We start from the raw sequence: 20,376 nt of genomic DNA on the forward strand, positions 1-20,376 counted from the left end.
ATTGTTGTAGTTATGTTGCTAATGAATGTAGAACAGCTTGAAGACTGTGGACTCGGAATAGCGAAATTATTCATGTTGAATCGTTCAAGTGTTTTACCTTAATTCTTCTCGTGTTTTATATGTTGTATGAAAAAATATTTCGAATAAAAATATACAAATAAACCAAGTATAATTAATTCTTTGCTATTTTCCTTTTTTGTTAATCTATGAATTATCCTATATTTACGGTTCCAAATGACGAATTCTCGCAAGAAACACATAAATCGCGTTACGGAGACTTCTAAAGGATTCGAAAAGACGATGTTAGAAAAATTGTTGTAGGGAATGTTATCAATTACGTTCATTGCTAATATTAACTGTTTGTAGACCTAGTCTTAAACCTTTAATTTCTGAACTTATTATAATGATATGTAATCACACTCCGATATGTGACTTTTGAATTTACTTGAAATAGTTGAGGAATATTAAAGTTATTTTTGCTTATCCTGTAATTGTAACATTATTCATAAATATTGTGTAAAAATGATCTTGACATAACCTACAAATATAGTGTAAACATAACGTTGACATAACCTTAACATTATTCGTAATTGTAGTGTAATTAAAAAAAGTATTATTAATGAAAAACTAAAGATCGTGTCCTACTCGATGTACAATTAGGGACAAGATTGAAATTATGTTAAATGACAGTTATAAAAGTTAGATATCCATTTGTATTTCAATTTTTTACAGACATGTTTTAATTATTGGCTATTTATATTAGGAGCACTAATTAAATTAATATTAATTCCAAAAATATATAAAATTATACATTTAAATTTCTGATCATAAATTTTAATTTCCAATAATTTTAAATTAAACGCTTGAATTTCAAATTATTTTATGTTATAAATATTAATTTCCAATTATTTTAAATTATATATTTGAATTTCCAATTATTTTAAATTATAAAATTGAATTTCCGATCATTTTAAATTATAAATTTTAATTTCTAATTATAATAAATTATAAATTTTAATCTCAAAACACTTTGAATTTCTAATTAGTTTAGATTATAAATTTTAATTTGCACCTATTTTAAATAATAAATGATAATATGAGGTTAGTTTTAATTTCAAACCATAAATTTGAATATCCAATTATTTTAAATCATACATTTTAATTTCAAATTATAAATTGTAGGTTCTGGAATATGTTAAAGCTAAGTGAAATTTAATTATTCGAATACTTATAACGCAACGAATTTTGCAACTCAAACTTTCAATGTTTAATAATCTATTGTCAACTCTTCAAAACCGGAAAAGAGAGAAAAATATTTCCATTTAAATAATTACGTTGGTAGTGTGAAATTAATTTTACAAAAATTGTTCCTTCATCTAATTATACAAGCAAACAATTGTTTTAAACGATTTCCTGATGGTTTTAAAATTACTTTAAAATTGGACATATTGAAAGATCGAATAATTCTTCATCTCATCACTTATTGTATAAACAAATTTGGTAATACATTTGCCTTTGCAGAAGTATCGATTTAATCCTTTATTAGTCGGTTATTCCATTGTGAACATTTATGAAATTATAAGATAATTAAATGTAGTAACATTTTTATACTCTCACAATATTAGCATGAAACGATATATATTTTTATTTTACTTATTTTATTCATCGTGGTAGGTGTCTAATATTTAAAAAACTATATAATAACATTGGAGTTTACAGTTGCTTAATGTCAAATTATAGTTTCTATTTTTATTTAATTAATTTTATTAATCGTAAGAGGTAGTTATTATTTAAAACGTTATACAATAATATTCATGTTCAATATTAAATTTTAATTTCTATCTTGATTTTATTTACTTTATCCATGCCGAAATCTCACGAAAGATATCTAATATTTGAAAAATCATATAACAATATTAGAGGTTGCAGTAATACAATGTTAAATTTTTGTTTCTACCTTTATTCTATTTATATCAACTTTATATCATTGGAGTTTACGGTTCTCAATATTAAATTTTAATTTATATTTTTATTCTATACATTTTATTAATCACCAAAGTGACCCAATATTTAAAGTGACCTCAATAAAATTAACAAATTATTAATTAACCTATAATAAGTCGATTGATAGTCCACCGATTGATAAAATATTAATTAAAAATTAAGCAGTTGACTGCAGACGACGACGCGCCGTTTCGCAAATTATGAATAAAATAGCAACCGAAGTCAATTTCTTGCGGTCTTGTGAGCGGAACCGTCATCAAGCTATTGTCGCAAGTTGAAATCGTCGATATGCTTCAATGACACTTAAAATTGCACAGCCTTTCCAAGAAAACGAACGTCGATACTGGCTGTTAGCACAATCCTCGGTCAGATGGAAAGTGAATTGGTTAATCGTAGCGTCTCGCTTCATGCAAGAACCATTAATTGTTCCGGAACACTTGCGGAACAGTTTCTTTGATAATTGATTGGCGCCGCATTCGATCAAGTATTACATTTGTAGTTTCCGCGTCCAATTTATTTCACACACGGTGATAATTCCAATCTCTGTTGGTTTTCTCGAATTATTATTATAAAGAAGCAAAGCGAACATTGATTATTAATCGTCAGATTATAATTTTTCAGATTCAAATTTCAATCTCTTTTGGCTTTCTTGAATTATCGTTATAAATAAATAAATCAAGTATTGATTATTAAACGTTAGATTATAATTTCTCAGATTGTAATTTCGATATCTGTTGGCATTCTCGAATTATTATCATAAGTAAATAAAGCTTGCAGTGATTATTAATCGTCAAATTATAATTTCTCAGATTCGAAGAACGTCGAGGTTTGATCACAGCTAGAGTTTTGTTAAGGTTGTGTCGATTATTCGAATTGTTTCGAATCAACATTTTATAGAATTAATTCTTCGTAGTCGAATATTTCACTCGAGTAACGATTATTTATGGTTCGCGTTGAATTAATTAATAAAATAAATTAATCTAACAAATAGTTTTATTATTTACATATGATATGTTTGAGTCGTGAAGGCATGCGATATTTTATTTTGTCTTTTGTTTTTATTATTGTTTTTACTGAGTTATCAAAAATATTTCATAGAGAAAGGATACATTTTACAACGTCTTAAATAAATAAAAGCTCTAATTAAAAGTTCAAATAGTGAAAGCCATTAAGTTATTTCTATAACTAATTATAATTTAAATAGATCATGGTAAATTATATTGTATTATCGATTTATTTGTATAAACTATTTCTATGATTTTTCATTCGTACAAGTTTTTAAAATAGAGATGACAAAATTATTCGAATGATAAATGTAAATAATTCTTGGCTAACATTGCTTTTAGTTAATTTTATAAGAACATATTTTTATGAATAAATAGATTAAATAATCTATTGTTCCATAGACCTCGTGACCACATTATTGAATAAATAGCTGTAGCAATTGCAGGGTAAACACGTGAAAAATTGAACACGCCTTGTGCAAATAAATTTTAACAAACTGTATTCAGTATCTTTTCCATTCTTTTCCGTATAAAAAATACAAATTCGTAATACGAAGCTAGGACGCAACCGCGTGAAAAAATAGCACTGTTTTTATCACCGTTTTGTTCCTATTGGATGAAGCGTGCTAGCAGCCGACGAGGAAAAATTAATCTTCGCCCCGGGTATGCAGAGAAAGCTGCTCATTTTTCTCTTTTCAGCTTTGCGTCTATCCAAGATCGTACCTCGGACACTCGCGTGTATACTCCAGGATATCCTTGTCTGGCGCATTCGATGGCGCCCCAGGATACAACACCAATTTGAACGCCGTTGAGTACCAGAGGACCTCCCGAGTCTCCCTGTAACACCCCGTATAAATAACATAGACTGTATCCAGAAGGAGGGAAGATTCTCTATCGAAGTTTCGCGAACGAAGAAAAATCGTGAAATATAAAATATTAGGCGGACCGGAGAGTAATGTCACTCCTGCGCATGTCGACATTCGTTTGTCATTCATCGGCTCATCGTGTACTTCGCGTCGCGCGAAAGACATTTTACGGTTAGAGCGTCTTGTCTTCTTATAAATAATCCAATATCAGAGTCTTTTTTGCAATTTATGGTGAAATGGCCAGACAAAAACCAGAAGAGGTACATGTTCGGCAGTATAAGCTGTTCGAGTTTTGCAAGGGGGACCAATGCGACGCAGTTGCAACCAAAAACATTTGTTATGTTTATCCAAACGCATTAGACGTTCGCAAATCGTTGTAGATAACAAGGGTGATTATGTTATTGATTCAAAATATGAATATGTTCAACATTTATTTGCTCGAATTTAATGTAAAAAACGACGTTACTTTTCGGTCCCTCTAATATATTCTATATTCTCTATATTCTACATTCTATATTCTCTATATTTTATATTCTATATTCTCTATATTCTACATTCTCTATATTCTACATTCTATATTCTCTATATTTTATATTCTATATTCTCTATATTCTACAGTCTCTATATTCTCCATATATTCTGCGTATATTCAAAATTCTATGGTCTATGATCTATAGTATTGTTGCGCGTTTTCTGCGACCGTCGCGACATCACGTTTATCTTTATTTAATTAGCACAACTTTAACAACTATTAACTATAACAGAATATAATGGTTCGATCGATCAATTGGCTGTCTGGTTCGCTCGACATACAGTTTGCAAATCCGTCCCTCGACTTACTTTTCTGTCGATTTAACGCTTCCATGACAACCCCGATCTTCTTATATTTCCTTAAGGGTTGTTCATCGTGAAGTAATTCTTCATTACGGCAATACCACATGAACAACCGCCGTAACAGTATATAGTATATATTATATAGTCTATAGTCTAAAGTGTATAGTCTATATTCTCTATATCCTATGTATATTATATTTCTATATTCGATATCCTATAGCCTATATTCTACAGAGAGAGAGAGAGAGAGAGAGAGAGAGAGAGAGAGAGAGAGAGAGAGAGTGTGTGTGTGTGTGTGTGTAAAGCAACACAGTTGCCCCTAAAAACATTTCCAGTGAAAATACAAAGAAGAAATCAGTAACTTTGTTTGCTCCGAGATCATGACAGATGATAGAAGATCGCCCGCAGATAACACGTCGGTAATAATACCGCGACACTTTACATAATCTTAATCGACTGAAACGATTCGATTCGGGGCATTACTTAATTGGATTGCATCCGATAATATCTTATTAGGAAGATAATGATCCGACGATGTGTCCATTATACGCGATTTTGTTTTTTCCGTATCGAATGAACCAAGTATTGTTTCTATGTTAGATATTATCTTTTATATTATGTTAGACTCTACGTGAAGTATTTATCTGAATGTAGCAAAAATAACGAGAATCTAATCGAGTGCTTTCGGGTTCCAGGAAGTTGCAATCAGCAGACACGTGCCTCTGGAGCATTATGTATAGTAATCAACGGTTAATGACATTGGCGTAGGTTGATAATTTTAACCCTCGGTCGTATGGTTGCTCTCAGGTACCAAAGATGATTATTTACCTTTTTCTATTTTTAATTGGAATATAATATTTACTTAGAGTATAATGTTTATTTAGAATATAATTGTTACGAGCCGAGGGCCACTGCACACGTGGCCGGAGGTTAATGAGTTTGTGCGGATATTTTGTAAGGAATGCGTGGACTGGCCGATGCCTCTTTCATCACCGGGTCGCCACTTAGTAGGATAAGGTTTCACGGACTGGCTGTTGCCTCTTTCATCAACGGGTCGCCGCAAGGTGTAAAGATAAAATGTTTCGTGGACTGGCCGATGCCTCTTTCATCAACGGGTCGCCGCTAGGGGGCAAATGCGTGGACTGGCCGATGCCGCTTTCATCACCGGGTCGCCACTAGATAGGAAGTTGGTTTTGTGGACTGGCCGATGCCTCTTTCATCACCGGGTCGCCACTTATTGGGTAATAGGGTTTTGGATTGACTCTAATTTTGCCTCGTAACTTCAAAGAAAGATTAATAGATACACCTCGAGCGGCAAAAGTGTATCTTTGTGGGATCGTTACCAACAACTGACTCGAACTGGGAGACGGAATGAAATAACTTGTACACTGAATTGAAAGTAAACTAATATAATCTAACAACTTCAGTCTGTTACAAGTGCGTAAGTGTAGTGTTAGATTCGCGATGGTCCTAAGACACGCTCCCTGGTTTACGCACCAAGTCGGCGGGGGTTAACTATTGCTCGAAGGAGAACTCGGCTCGATCTTGCTACGTCTCGCGTCGCGATTTGACTTGAAACTGCCCGATGAGAAGAGAAATCTTAGCCCTTTTATACGCGGCTGAACTAGAATATTTGGTGGTGGGGACTAGGCCTACGTGACCAGATCAGCCCGCGGATGACATGTGGTCCCAGCCCTTAAACTGGCGTCCGTTAGAAGACTAAACATTTCTTATGTTTGAATCGTGGGGGCCTACACCGCGGATGATACAGTGACTCGGAAACGGGTGGTCCCAACCCTTGGGCTGGGGTTCGTCGGAAGACTAAACATTTATATTATGATCGCGGAGTCGCGCTCCGGCCGACGTTAGCTAGCGTAAACCCTCAAGAAGGAGCAGAAAAAACGTCGGGAGTAATCTCCGTACGTAACATAATATTTACTAATAATATATTATCTAACTTTTAAAGAGAAATTAATAAATTTTGTTTCTTCTACTTAATTTTGCATACTATGTATTACTGTTCGTTCAACGAGAAATAATTCCGATTTGAATTATACCTGTGTATAAACTTATTATTGCTGCAGGAGATCAATATTATTTCATATATAAGTCAGCCTGTCATTGTTAACGATCGAATGTCGAACATTTTTAACAGAAATATTACTGGATATTTTTTAGATTCGCGCATTTATGATTTTGTACATTAATATTTTTTAACACAGTCTAGAAGGAATTTCTTTTAGAAATGTTATCTTGGTAGCCATTAAAGAAATATAAGAAAATTTCAATGAATCTTTAGAAAAATAGGTAGAATGACCGATTGTAAACTAATGCCAATTTCGAAATGGCAATGTCAGAAAGAATAATAATAATAATAATATAATAATGATGCTACAATGATATAACAATATTATTATATAATATTGTAAAAACTTGTTATATTATCATTATTATTATTAAATTATATTACTGTAATTTACCATAATAATATAATTTAATAATGTAATAATATTATATTCGCTTTAAAGCCAAGAAACTTAAAAAAGGATATTTTCATTCACGAAAGACACTGAAACTTTGTTAATTTCATAAAATTGAGAAACAGAGATATATTGATTTCTTGACTACCGTCTTATGGTAAAAATAAAGTCCCCGACATAACCTTGACTACGAGTTTTATGATAAAAATGTAATCCTTAATAAGTGATAATAGTAATATTATAATAAGAACATCATAATAATGTAGTAATATAGTATTATAATATTATATTAAAAGAAATAGTATTATATTAATAATGTTATAATAACATTGTAATAATAATATAATATAATAATAATTTAATAATAATAATATTGTTATTATTATTCGGCTTTGTATAAATAAAAAGTGCCCATTTAGATCTTCAGATAGTTATGTCAATGCAATCTGTACTTATATTTATATCTAAACTAATGAAAGAAAAATAATAAAATTCTGAGCTTGCATAGTTTTCCACCCGTGAATCTGCCATTCAGCGAAAGATATTCTTCTTTGAACCGAGTGTCTAATCAAAAATCTATGAAAACAGAAATTATAGAAATCCGCTATCTAAGCGTCAGCATAAACTTGAATAGAGTTGCAGCGGACGAAGTCTACGTAAAGCCTAGCCGTCGATAACCCAATTGTTCTCAAGTCTGATCATAAATGCTGGTACTTGTGCAAAAAATTCGAAAAATATATAACGCGATTAAAGTTGAACGAATCACAAAAATACAATGAACAAATTCTTGAATGAACAAAGAGCCAATGGAATAATAAAATGTCACATTAAATTTCAGCGGAAGGAAAACAGGAAATCTCGAAAAAAGAATTGAAATATGCAAATGATAAATGTGTGAATTTAATATACTAGGTTGACAGCACTTGTCAATTTGACGGATCCTAAAAATCGCAAAGAAATAACGAAAAGTCCTGTAGTATTAATTCTAACTATTTAATACTGTCAATTAATTATTTTTAAAGTAAATAATGTTTTCTTTTTTAAAAAAAAAACATACGCATCCTCTTTTACTTTTAATTTTAATTTTTAGTAACACGCAACATATTTAACTCTTCCTTATCTATTTAGTTTGTTTCGTTTTGAAATTTATAAGTGTACGTTTTAATTTTTCAATGTGATACAATTATTTGCTAAGACTCGTAATCATTGGACATGTCAAAATTATTAAAAATTATTCTGATTAGTAAAAATTGTATTGATGGATATATTGAAGATAATTATATTAATGGATATATTCAAGATTATCAAAAATTATATTGATGGATATATTTAAGATAATTATTCTGATGGACATATTCAAGATTATCAAAAATTATATTGATCAATTGTTATACATGAAATGCATTGTGGGAAAATTTGTAAGCACATTTACCATTTTTCTCTTAATCTCTTGCCTACTACTATAGATATCCCAGTAATGGTATAGTTAGTTGGTTAATAAAAAATCAGATTAAATATACAAAAATATTTTTGCAATCAAGAAATGAAGGGTTCCTGAGGTCAATTGCAGTAACTTTTTCCTTAGCGCTAATGCTATCCGCTGCTATGTTTGCAAATTATTAACAAAAAAGACAGACCAATGAGATTCGAGCTCACTTGGCGCTAGGTGGCCGAGCCAATCATCTTAACTGTACTTCGTCTACTCGTTAACTCGGCCACCTGGTTCTCGCTCCTCATTGGTCAGCGTTTTTCGTTAATAACACATAAACAACGCCTTGGAGAATATTTTTGCAAAGGAAAGAGTTGCTTCAAATCACTTCAGGAATATCTCATTTCTTGATTGAAAAAAGATTTCTGGGACACCTTCTATTACAAGCAGGTATGAGTCTAGTTGAATAATATTAAAATACAAAAAAATAGTAAGTTTTCTCTCAATACTATAATAAACGAAAACCTGATGGTAACAATACCCGATTGATTTTTCTTCACAATAAAAGTAAAGTTTTCAGTACATTCCCGAAATATTTTTCGAACTTTTGTTACTAGTTACCAATATCTGTTCCACCACATCCTAATACGCATCTTCTCGATGGATAATGTATGCAACATTTTATAAACGATGAACGCAAAGTTGTTCTGGAAGTCGAGGAGTAAATAAGTCTAAGAGTTGTCGCGAGTAGTCGTGTTTTCAGTTTCGATAGTTTGCTGTTAATTACTCCAGACTATAGTTTTTCAAATTTAAATGAACTTATTATTAAATATATTCCAACAATAATTGTTAGATGGATTTTCGATTTAGTTGCTTACTTTAGATACATCGAAGAATATTTACCTGACAACTGCCTTGACCGCCTTGCATACTGCCGGCGCATAGCATCGCCTTCGTCACGTCCTTGTGCTGAGTGGCGAAGATCTTCCTGCACGTGTTTTGATCAACGACGGGAGCCTTCAGGGTTTGCAAGTTACTCGAGGCGGAGCCACTAACCTGCAAGTGATTGCATATTATACCAGCCGATTTCGAACGGCACAGACTAACCGAGTCGCGCAGCTTGGTAGGCCGAGGCAGTGCAAACGCGAGAGCGCGGGTAGTAGCCGATGCGAGAAATGTTTGCCGTTACGATCGAACATTGTCGACCGATCGACAAACAAACCTTAATGTTTACGCGAGTTCGCAGTGGGTAATCAGTCTCGGGGAACGTTACCGTTGACCAAAGCACCGTGCCACCGTCAAACAAAGTTTACCTATGCAACAGCTGTCAAAACGACCTACATAGAAACCGAGACGACGAAAAACTTACCGTCGTATAGCCCCATCCCGTCACTACAGCGACGCTTCCGGTCTGCACCGCGCTGTTGGAAGACGCCAACGCGACCAGTTTTGCTTTACCATCTAGCTTTATCGGTGTCGGTAGCTAGAATAATTGCATTTTCTTAGATACTGCATTGTTTATTTTATAAACATATTTTATATTATATCATGTATTATACTATACTAAACTATACTATATCATACTACACTATACTGTACTATACTATATACTGTATATACTATACAGTTACTATACTATAACTGTACTAAACTATATTATACTACACTATACTATACTATAGAGTTTTCCAATAGGGACGGATCGATGTTGACAGTCTGTAGCGGCCATGTTGTTTTGAATGCGTCGATAAAATCTGTTGTTTGCATTTCAGTCAGTTATGACAAATCACTATGGCAAGTTACACGATTGAGAAGCACGCCAAAATGATAAAATTGTATTATCAAATTGTGCCCATTTTATGGTAGACGCGGTGGCCCTTCAAAGTCGACCCTCCAACGTAAATGATCAGCCAACACTCGTACGTCAACGGAAAGCCAGATCGGTCGAGAACATCGCTGCTGTCCATGAAAGTGTGCAGGAGAACCCGAGGCAGTCAATTCCTCGCCGTGCACAAGAACTTGGTCTTTCGCAGTCTTCAACTTGGCGAATTTTGCGCCTAGACTGGACACCTGTACAAGATCCAACTGACCCAGGAGGTCAAAGTTAATGACCACAGGCAACGCCGTTGGTTTGCTGACTGGAATTGACCACCAAGATCGTGCGATTTGACCCCTCTAGACTTCTTCTTGTGGGGTTCTCTGAAGTCGCAGGTCTATACCAGTAAGCCACAATCGACCGACGCTCTCAAAGTCAACATAGCCCAGGCCATCGCTCAAATTCAGCCGGAGCTATGCGGCAAAGTCATTGATAATTGGACCTCTCGGATACGTGCCACCGTGCAAAGCCGCTGGGAACATTTGAACGATGTCATATTCCATATACAATGGCATACATGGGCCTCTCCAATAAAAAAATTCGTTAATACCTCATACACAGCCCATTTCATTCCATTTCAAAATCGACCCGCCCTTACTGGAAAACCCTTTATATATTATATTTTATAAATATTAAATTTTTTCTATAATCTACTGCAGCTATCTTATTTAAATTTCTAGTGCATCTAGTGCCGTACTAGTTGCATATTCTAACCTCTCAGGAACAATGCGCTATTATAGCGGCTTTCGCAGATGTCATCTTCATGAACGACGTACCTCTATAGGGACTTTCAAGAATATAATCTTATATTACAACGAACCTCACTCGATTATATTATTAATTTTTAAAGTAAATGATTAAAGTTAAAGTATACGTCTCATATCTTTAAGACAAATTACAGTTAATTTGCAGTGCTGTATCATTTACGCGTCGAACTCTGTCGTACAGAGAAACAGCCCCGCGCAAAATACGGCCGTGTCTAAGAGGTTAACAGAAGATAATCTTGAAATAATTAAAAACAGAAAAAGTTGTTTAATCCTGATCTCACTGAGCCAGCTATAGGCCGAATTTTTAAAAAGTCATTGGCTAAAATATGTATTGACTTTCTTTAGAAAAAGTATACAATATTCCAACTGGATTGCGTTGGAATTTTGTAAAAACAATCGAGTGCCGAAACACGTGATTCTACAACAATTCCGGGCACATATTGGGACATATTCCGGCTCACTTTGCCCATTAGCACTTGGTAAGTTGTTTCATTTATAGACTTACAGGCTTATCAATAAATAAAAGAGAAGTAAATTATATAATCTCAAAACATGTTGATGTCTTTCAAAAAATAGCGTTTCCAGAGATAAATGATGGAAAAAGATGTAAATTTTGGACGTTACGAATAAGATCTCAAAACGTTTAAGTGACCAACGCATTAAATACAATCAATTGCCCAAAAACATTATTCGTTTCAAGACATAATTATGAGATAATATGAAAAAATTACAATCTTATTGTATTAACTGTACTCTTCTCCGTAATCTACCTATTTGTATCAGTTGTAATTTTTATATACTGGTTACGATCTTAGCCTATCTATACAGCACAAGAAAGATTAGCAAAGTAGATACACAATCTTCAAAAACATGACTTCCTGGTATTAGAGGAACTATTTATAGCAAAAATAATTCCATTTTTAGTTACTGGCAAAAATTTTGTATCCTCGAAGTAACAAAATTCTGAAGCAACCTAAAAATGTTGGAATTTATCTTGGTGTTCTCTCTGTATAACCTCTTAGGCAATTCTGCGCGAAAAAAGTTTTTCATAACTAAATTACCATTTTTCTCAATATATATATTTCTTAGTATGTCTATATTAGCTGCATATATATTTTTCTTAGTGCATCGTATATATACACTTTACTTTAATCGTTTACTTTACTAACTAATTCGTTTATTCAAATAATGTTGAGGTTGGGATTCTCCTAACTAAATTATCAGTTCTCTCTCTAATATCTATTTTTCTTAACATATACAGTAGTATTAGCTATATATGTTTTTCTTAGTATACCGCATATATATATATATGCTTTCACTTTAATTGTTTACTTTAATAACTAATAACAGAATTAAATATGATAATAATACATGACAGTTATCATATTTTCTGAATGACACATTTGAGAGAATATCGAAATAAAAACAAGGAAAAATGGTTGACATTGATGTAGCCATAACAAAATAGCATTATCTTATCCGCTGTCACCACTTCTCTACTCTGACACTGTCTTGCAATCAAATCGTTGAATATGATCGAACGAAATAATGTAAAGATATCTTCGCGATTTGAGTTTTAGGATAATTAACTTTGCACTCGAGACTTTTCTCTAACTTTAAAATGAAGACGTTTGTTTGAACGTATTTTATATTATTTTTATTCGGTATGATATTTGGTTATGAGATTGAACGTGCATGCTTATAGAAGACTTGTACTATCTTACAATTTATCGAATATAGAGAAATTTGATATCGTGAAAATTCTTTCAATAATAATGTAGTAGTTTCTCAAGATTTGAGTGGAATACGCGAGTTTTGTGATAGTAAGAGTAGGTGCGAATATCTAATTAAAGAAGTATTAACAACGACATAGAATTACGCCTTTTGCACACGACTGCTAGATCGAGAATCAGATCGCAAAAAAACAATTGATGCATGCGCGAATCATCTCTATGGCAACATAGGCCAGTGCTGGTTACCAGATCACAATAACCATATCTCTAACGTAATTTTTAGCGTCGTCTCAGTGACGTCACTCGAGTGCAAAGAGTTAACGAAGGAATTACTTCGTAGAAGCGTTTATGTGGAGAGACTTACCTTAATGATAGCAACGTCGTACTCGAACGAATCGTCATCGTACAATTCGTGAGGAATGATCTTCCGTATTCCGGTGATCACGGTGCCATCTTGATTATTGTAGGTGCTCTTGGTACGAATTTGGAAAGCCGAGGGTGCGCGTCTGCAAGGTAATCGCAATTAACCGCGGATCGTCGTACGATGCAGTTTACGAACTAGCAATTTCGCGTCCCAGTAATTAATAAATTATCTACTTGGTCTCGCGTCGTTCCATAACTCAATCAACACAAACCCATAGACACAATGCGCCGCCGTTAGCACCCAGTCCGAGCTGATTATGGAACCTCCGCATATAAACTTCCCATTAAAGTGGATAGACACCTGTATTACGGAAACGATTACTTCGTTCATTGTCACAACATGATTACCGTCTATCTTAATTATCGCAGATTACATTGCTATGCTTTCGTAAATCGTACAAATAATCTTGTAATTTTTCATTTTTTTCAATTGCTCCTTCTGTTAATTTCGGACATTTTTTACTGATCCTAATTAAGTATCTTGTTCTTGGCATTATAAATTGAGGATGATACGAATGATTATATTGCAATATTAACACGATCTTTGAGTGAAAATTTACATATGTTCCGTTTCAGATGCCCGTAAAGTTTTATATTTATCTACGGCCGTGTTGTAATTTGATGCACTGATTCTCGATAAGAGAAAAATATTTATTTTATGTTTGCAAAAGGATATTTATTTGAGCTGTTTTCAATTCGATTTGTTAGGATAGACGTGAGAAGACATTATGCTGATACAAAACGATCTAATGGATTTTTCACACTGGGAAAATGTGCTTTTTGGATGAAAGCAAGCAGATGGGATGAAAAGATAACAATCTGGGGAAAGGCTAATATTGAATTAAAAATAAAAAATATTATTCCTTTTGTAAAGAAAGGTGGTGAACGCGTTACTCGATTTACATTTTAATGAAGAAATTATGGATAAAAAGATATGCATATTTGGATATTTTGATCTAATTTGCATCATTTGAAAAAGTGGAAAATTGTTCTGCATCCCTAAAATCCGCGCAATTAGCGATGTTTCTTAAAAGCTCAGTCAATCGTAACAGTTGTTAACATTTTATATACGTAGGAACGTTTTTTTTATTGTCCCCGCTGATTTCTACAAAATAGGTAAGAGTAATGTAAAATTCTAGCAATGTTAAATACGCATTATTTATTTTAGTAATAGTACAATCCCGATTATTTTAATGCTAATATTAGCTTAGATTGGGTGTAATACTTATGAGAATTCTAAAAGCGTACAAAAATTGATTTTGAGGTTAGATAATCACGTTTTTCGAAGTAGCGAGCAAGTAGTTTAAATCGTATTGGTACGAAGTTTCCCACATCGTGCTGCCATAATTTTTAAAACCAATTTGTATTGACCCCTACGTTAAACAATATTTCTATTTAGATAACTATGTCCAAAAGAACCTATGGAAAATGGAGCACAGGAAATATGGAAAAGGTTATCGAGGTTTTTAATTAAAAACAGTATGGCTTGAATGAATGCTGTAAACGTTTCAGAATTCCTGCTGCAATATTTAAAAGGCATATTTAAGGAAAAGTTAAAAGACTTTTGATATCGTTAAAAAGGAATGGAAATTTTACCATATTTCCGAAAAATGTCGAAAACGAATTGGACCAACGCGTCCTCCATTTTGAAGCGTCCTCGTTTCGATTGGGTATCAGACGTGTAAGACAATTAGCAAAGAAAGAAAAATAACACCAATAAAGATCGTACCGCGAAAGCGTTAGTAAACAATGCTTCTAAAAATACATTTTAAAATGTTAGTATATCGGTGAATGAAGAAGACTGCTTCTGCAATTTCAGTGAACAAGATCGCCTCGAGAATAGAATGCAATATTTGAAATGCTCGATTTGAGTGTACGAAGCATGTGCAAGAGTGTCAACAAACACCAAACTTTATTACTGTCCTCGATGCATTTGATTTTTTATAAGCATTCATTTCTTTAATAAATAAATTTTTAAGCTGCAGTGAAATTACTCTATAAATGATCATATCCAACTTTTCAGCAGTACACTTTCTAAACCGTGTAATTAGGTATTCTAAAAATTATAACAGGGATACAACTTAGGATACACGTTGCTAAAATCTTACTTTTTCAACCTTTTTGAAAATTGAAATTCACGTTGATAATAAGCCTTTTTATATATTTATACAGATTATAAATGTTTAAATTACGTGTCATCGTATTACTCTAAACAATTACTTTCATAAATAAGATTGCCAGTTTTACAAGTTTTTTAAAACGGTGCTGGATAATTTCCAATGTGACCGACTGTGTGTAATCATCGTTAACTATTTTAAACTTCTCATGTGCTATTATCAACAACCTTTCCTGTAAAAATGTAAGCCTGAGTATGTAAAATAAATTTAAGTTAATATTACAACAACGTTTCTTATTTTGTCTTTTATTTTAAATTGCAGTAACGTTAACTTGAAATTCATACAAAACGAATGACTCATCAATAAGCATCATCTTCTTTTATTTCATTAGAAAATATTTTAAACGTCCCATTAATACATCCTCTCTCCTTACTATTCCATAAAAGAAAAACTATAAAGCATAACAATGCAAATGAAATTTGTTTCGAATAAACTAATTAAAGCGTCCAAGCTATACCTGATACGGATACTTCTCGATCGACGTCGAAGTTCCGCCAATAATCCTCGGTGTCAAAGGATTCGCGGCAACAAAGGTAACAAGGAGAAGTACGAGCCACATGCTTCTTGCAAGACCAACAACTGACTGACTATATTTCCTTTAAAATCATAGTTGTCTACGGCCGCCGGTAAACTGATAAAGCGAGAGATTTGCTATCGACATTAAATTACATTGATTTCGATAAAAGTAATCGATCAGCTTTCCGGTCTCGCTAGCCTCCCTTCTCCCGCTCCTCTGCGCGTCACTCACGATAGATTCACGCGAGAAAAAACAGCTTGTCCGTTTTGGATTCGGCGGAATAAAATTTCCCCCTTGCTTCCCGTCCTTCTTCGTCTTCGAAATGGTGTTACGTGCGAACTTGCGTTCGGTTTCGAGACTGTGGAAATCTCACGTGAAATGGAAGTGGATTGTATTATTGGAAAAGCGAATTAATCAGTTAAGTGTGTTTGACGACTATATCCGTCATGGAGATGTGGTATTTTGTGTCATGACGGTTATATCCGTCATGCGTAAAATTTCGTTACAATTTGATATTTAAATTGTAATTATGGCGAAAATGAAATTATATTCGTAAATTTTAATACATGTATTATAAAATGTTTAGAGGTCAAGACAAAATGAAACAAACAAATGAAAATTATGAATAATTGGAGCTGGATTCATAACTTTCTTCGTTATCGCTTGATTATCGCGACACACACTGGTGGACGCTTAGCAAAGAGATCGCCACAGTTAACTGGTTAAAAAAGGAGACTCATGATTGAATAGTATGTGTCTTTAGATGCGGACATCGGTTTCGAGGAAACATCTTAATCATGCGATGTGACGGAAATTATCAATGACTTGTTGTCTTTGTGGTTTATTTGAGGATATACATTCATGCATGAAAGTATTCGAACACTAACATTTCTAATATTCAACTAATTAAATATATATATTAAGCTAAATCATTTGAAATCATATTACATATGTAACAAGGAATGGATTTTCAGATTGCGTAAGTGAAATTTGAGAATAATTCAACAATATTATACCGTTTTTACAGTACATTTTTTGTTAACATGTACCAGAAGTGACTCACAAAAGTATTTAAACGGAACATTTAATAGTTATTTAAATTGAATGAATAAAGATTTTAATAACAAGTTGATCTCCCGTTTGCTTTTATAAAAACCTAAATCTAAAATTCCATTCAGTGGACTAACTTAGAAGTACATAACATTTGCATCTATTGATTGCCATATTTCAATAATATTTCGTTTTAACATTTTTTTAATAACGAATTAATAACCGTTTTTCTTAATCGTTTTTCCATTTTATTCCATAAGTGCTCAATGGGGTTTAAATTGGAATTTTGCGGTGGATGTGACAACACGTGTGGAACATTATACAATATCCATACTTTGACTATTTTAGCGACATGCTTCGGATCATTGTCAGATTGAAATCAAGAAGTCTTTGGTAAATTCAATTTTGATACACTGTTATTTAAATTCTGCAAAATCTTTTTAGTACTTCGTTTTGTCCATTATATCGTCGATAAATGCAAGGTTTCCCACTCCAGTAGGTGTCATGCAGTCTCAAACCAATACTAATTTATGTATTTTATGTTAACATTATGTTTTATATCTATTATGTTTCTAGTCGGTCATAGATTTCACGGTTCTAATTTTGTAGTTTGTTTCCTCTAGACACTGTTGTGTTCATCGCTACTAAAAACGTTAAGTTTACTCTTATCAGAGAGTAATACTTTGTCCCAGAACGAATTATTTTTATAAACAAATTTTTCGGCGAATTTTAATTAATTTCCTGCGATTCATTTTGTTATATTCTTAATAATAAAGAAATAGTGACAGAAAGAACACTGCTTCCCTTGGACTAACTGCTAGTGAACTGAGCAATGTTTGTTTAAATTCTGTGTTCTTCGGGAATTCTTAGTTGTCAGAGTTCAAATATTTTTGTGAGCCACATCTGGCATGTGTTTACGTGAAAACAGAATATATTATTAAAAGATTTTCTAATTTCGCTTAGGCAGTCTTAAAACACATACTTTGTTGTATGTGTCATATTATATGGACTGTTTCAATTTAACAAATACATATATTTCATTAGTTGAATGTTCGTAACGTAAATGTTCGAATGCTTTCGTGTGTTAGTGCATCTCTCAATACATTTCTCTACATTATATCCTTCGCTTTCAGTTGTAGTTAAATTTATTGCTTAACTTTTATATTATATTGAAAATGAATGTACTTTTACAAACTAAGACACCTGCGAAAGAACAATATAATTTTTGAGAGTTTTCGCAATCACCTCTACTTGTTGATTTCTTCCTGTGGGTTGGCACTTTTGGATGAATAAGTTGTAGATTTTATAATGTTTCTTTCAGCGCTATATTTAAAAATTATTAACGCGTCCATGTTTCTTTCATCAGCAAGTTCATACTTATTAAGCGAATACTGAATATGTTAATGACTTTTTCAAGTTGGTGTTTGTCGGATTTTCGTATTCTTGGATCTTTGAGAAAAAAGCAATTAAAATACTCTCCGAGCAACAAAAGTGTACTCTATGTATTGAAATTAAAGATAAAAGAAATAACTTGAATGTTAATTGTAATTATATATATTTTATTGAACCCTTGGCGAAAATTTTTGATCATATATGCATACATAAAATTAACAAAAAAATAATCGTTTTATACGTGTCATATTATATTGAATGCTTCATTCATTAGATGAATGTTAGAAGCGTAAGCTTTCAAATACTTTCGTGTACGAGTGTACTTTCTATATCCTATTTCTACCAGGATTTTGTGTATATATTTTAAAACAGGTGTCTTTTGACACCTTTGCGTTTCAATGCAAATAATTCCTAATTTTAATAATTAAATATAGATAACTGAAGTGATATATTTATTGATACATTGATGCGTATTTATTAGAGATTATTTAATCACATTGCCATTTTATAAGTTGTTTGTATTTTGTGTATTTGTATATTTCATGCTCGAGCTTTATCGCAATTTTGTTTATGATATATGAGTACATGTGTATATATGTATAACTGAGATTCGTTCTTGAAAGTTTGACCTAATTGGATTGGATTATTTATGTAACTTTGGGAAATGTTATACATAATTTTTTCTCAGTATAGTATAAAGATTATTGAGAAAGGGTATAATGATTTTTTTAGTTACATATCAATGAATTCACGTGTATTGAACTCGTTATCAGAATTGGAGAATAAAAGGCGCTATTCAATTTTGTTAGAATTAGTCGTTGTAATGATTTGCACAAAAATGCAACATGGCGGAAAACAGACGAATACCAAAGTTATGCAACAACTGCTGTATTTTTCGTTACAATTGTAATAGGAATTCGTTAATGTGATTCTAATCGATATTATGTCGCAAAATGGTGTTGATACTTATATGTAAAATAGTTTGAAATTTAACACTGTTTAAATTTTTGTTATGAAATCTTTAAGGCGTCAAAAAACACCTAATGATAAAAATATGTATACCATATGAATATTTTCAGATCCAAAATGATCTGAAAGAAAATTATATCTCTGAATTAATTTAACAACTACTGTACGAAAAGTCAATAAATTAGTTAGTGGAGAAATAATTAAACTTAGATAATATTTTGAAGTCAAAATTGTAAAAGAATCTTTTGATATCGTTTGATAGAAATAATGTTAACTACAACTTGTGTAAACTGTAATATTATGTAAAATACGTATTTATTGTAATCTTTTATAAATATGAGTTTCTTAATAAACTTTTAACTTCTAAATTATTTCATTTTCTGTCTTAAGTTTAACTTTTACATTTGTACATTTATCCTGTTATAAAAGTTCAACTGTGACAGTTACTTTATATTTGATTCATAAAAATTCTGCGAAGAACATTTATCTCTTAATGGATATTCTAGAGTCAACTTATAGAAGTTTATGCTATTTTTCAATTTACCATTTCCCTGATTTTGGAAAAACTTGAAAACTTTCTTTTTATATCTTTAATTTTATATAAACATATGCAATGAAAGTTTCAGCGGATTTACAACTGTTTTCATAGAACAGAAAACTTGAAAATAAAAAGATAATTGTTACAATAGAATCAATTACCAGTTTCAAAATTTCATTCAAGTTTAATTGTTTATGTCTGCAATGTTTCTTTTTGATTGGTGTGTCCTTTGAGCAAACTACTTTTATTAAAAAAATCTGCAACTCTGATTATGTGTCTCATTAAATGTGTAGAAAATGGATCCCTTCCTAGATTTG

At 32.3% G+C, this 20,376-nt stretch overlaps 1 protein-coding gene across 1 annotated transcript; it reads right to left on the reverse strand.

The window, feature by feature from the left end:
- Positions 1-3,491: 3,491 nt before the first annotated feature.
- Positions 3,492-16,172, reverse strand: LOC144469829 (trypsin-1). The gene is made up of 6 exons (XM_078180500.1): positions 16,051-16,172; positions 13,629-13,717; positions 13,358-13,499; positions 9,987-10,100; positions 9,521-9,673; positions 3,492-3,845 (listed from the first exon to the last, which is right to left on the reverse strand). The coding sequence occupies exons 1-6, from the start codon at positions 16,150-16,152 to the stop codon at positions 3,690-3,692; spliced, it is 756 nt and encodes a 251-aa protein (XP_078036626.1). The 5' UTR covers positions 16,153-16,172; the 3' UTR covers positions 3,492-3,689.
- Between the last annotated feature and the right edge of the window lie 4,204 nt (positions 16,173-20,376).

The sequence above is a fragment of the Augochlora pura genome, chromosome 5 (genome assembly GCF_028453695.1).
Source record: "Augochlora pura isolate Apur16 chromosome 5, APUR_v2.2.1, whole genome shotgun sequence".
NCBI classification, from domain to species: Eukaryota; Metazoa; Arthropoda; class Insecta; order Hymenoptera; family Halictidae; genus Augochlora; species Augochlora pura.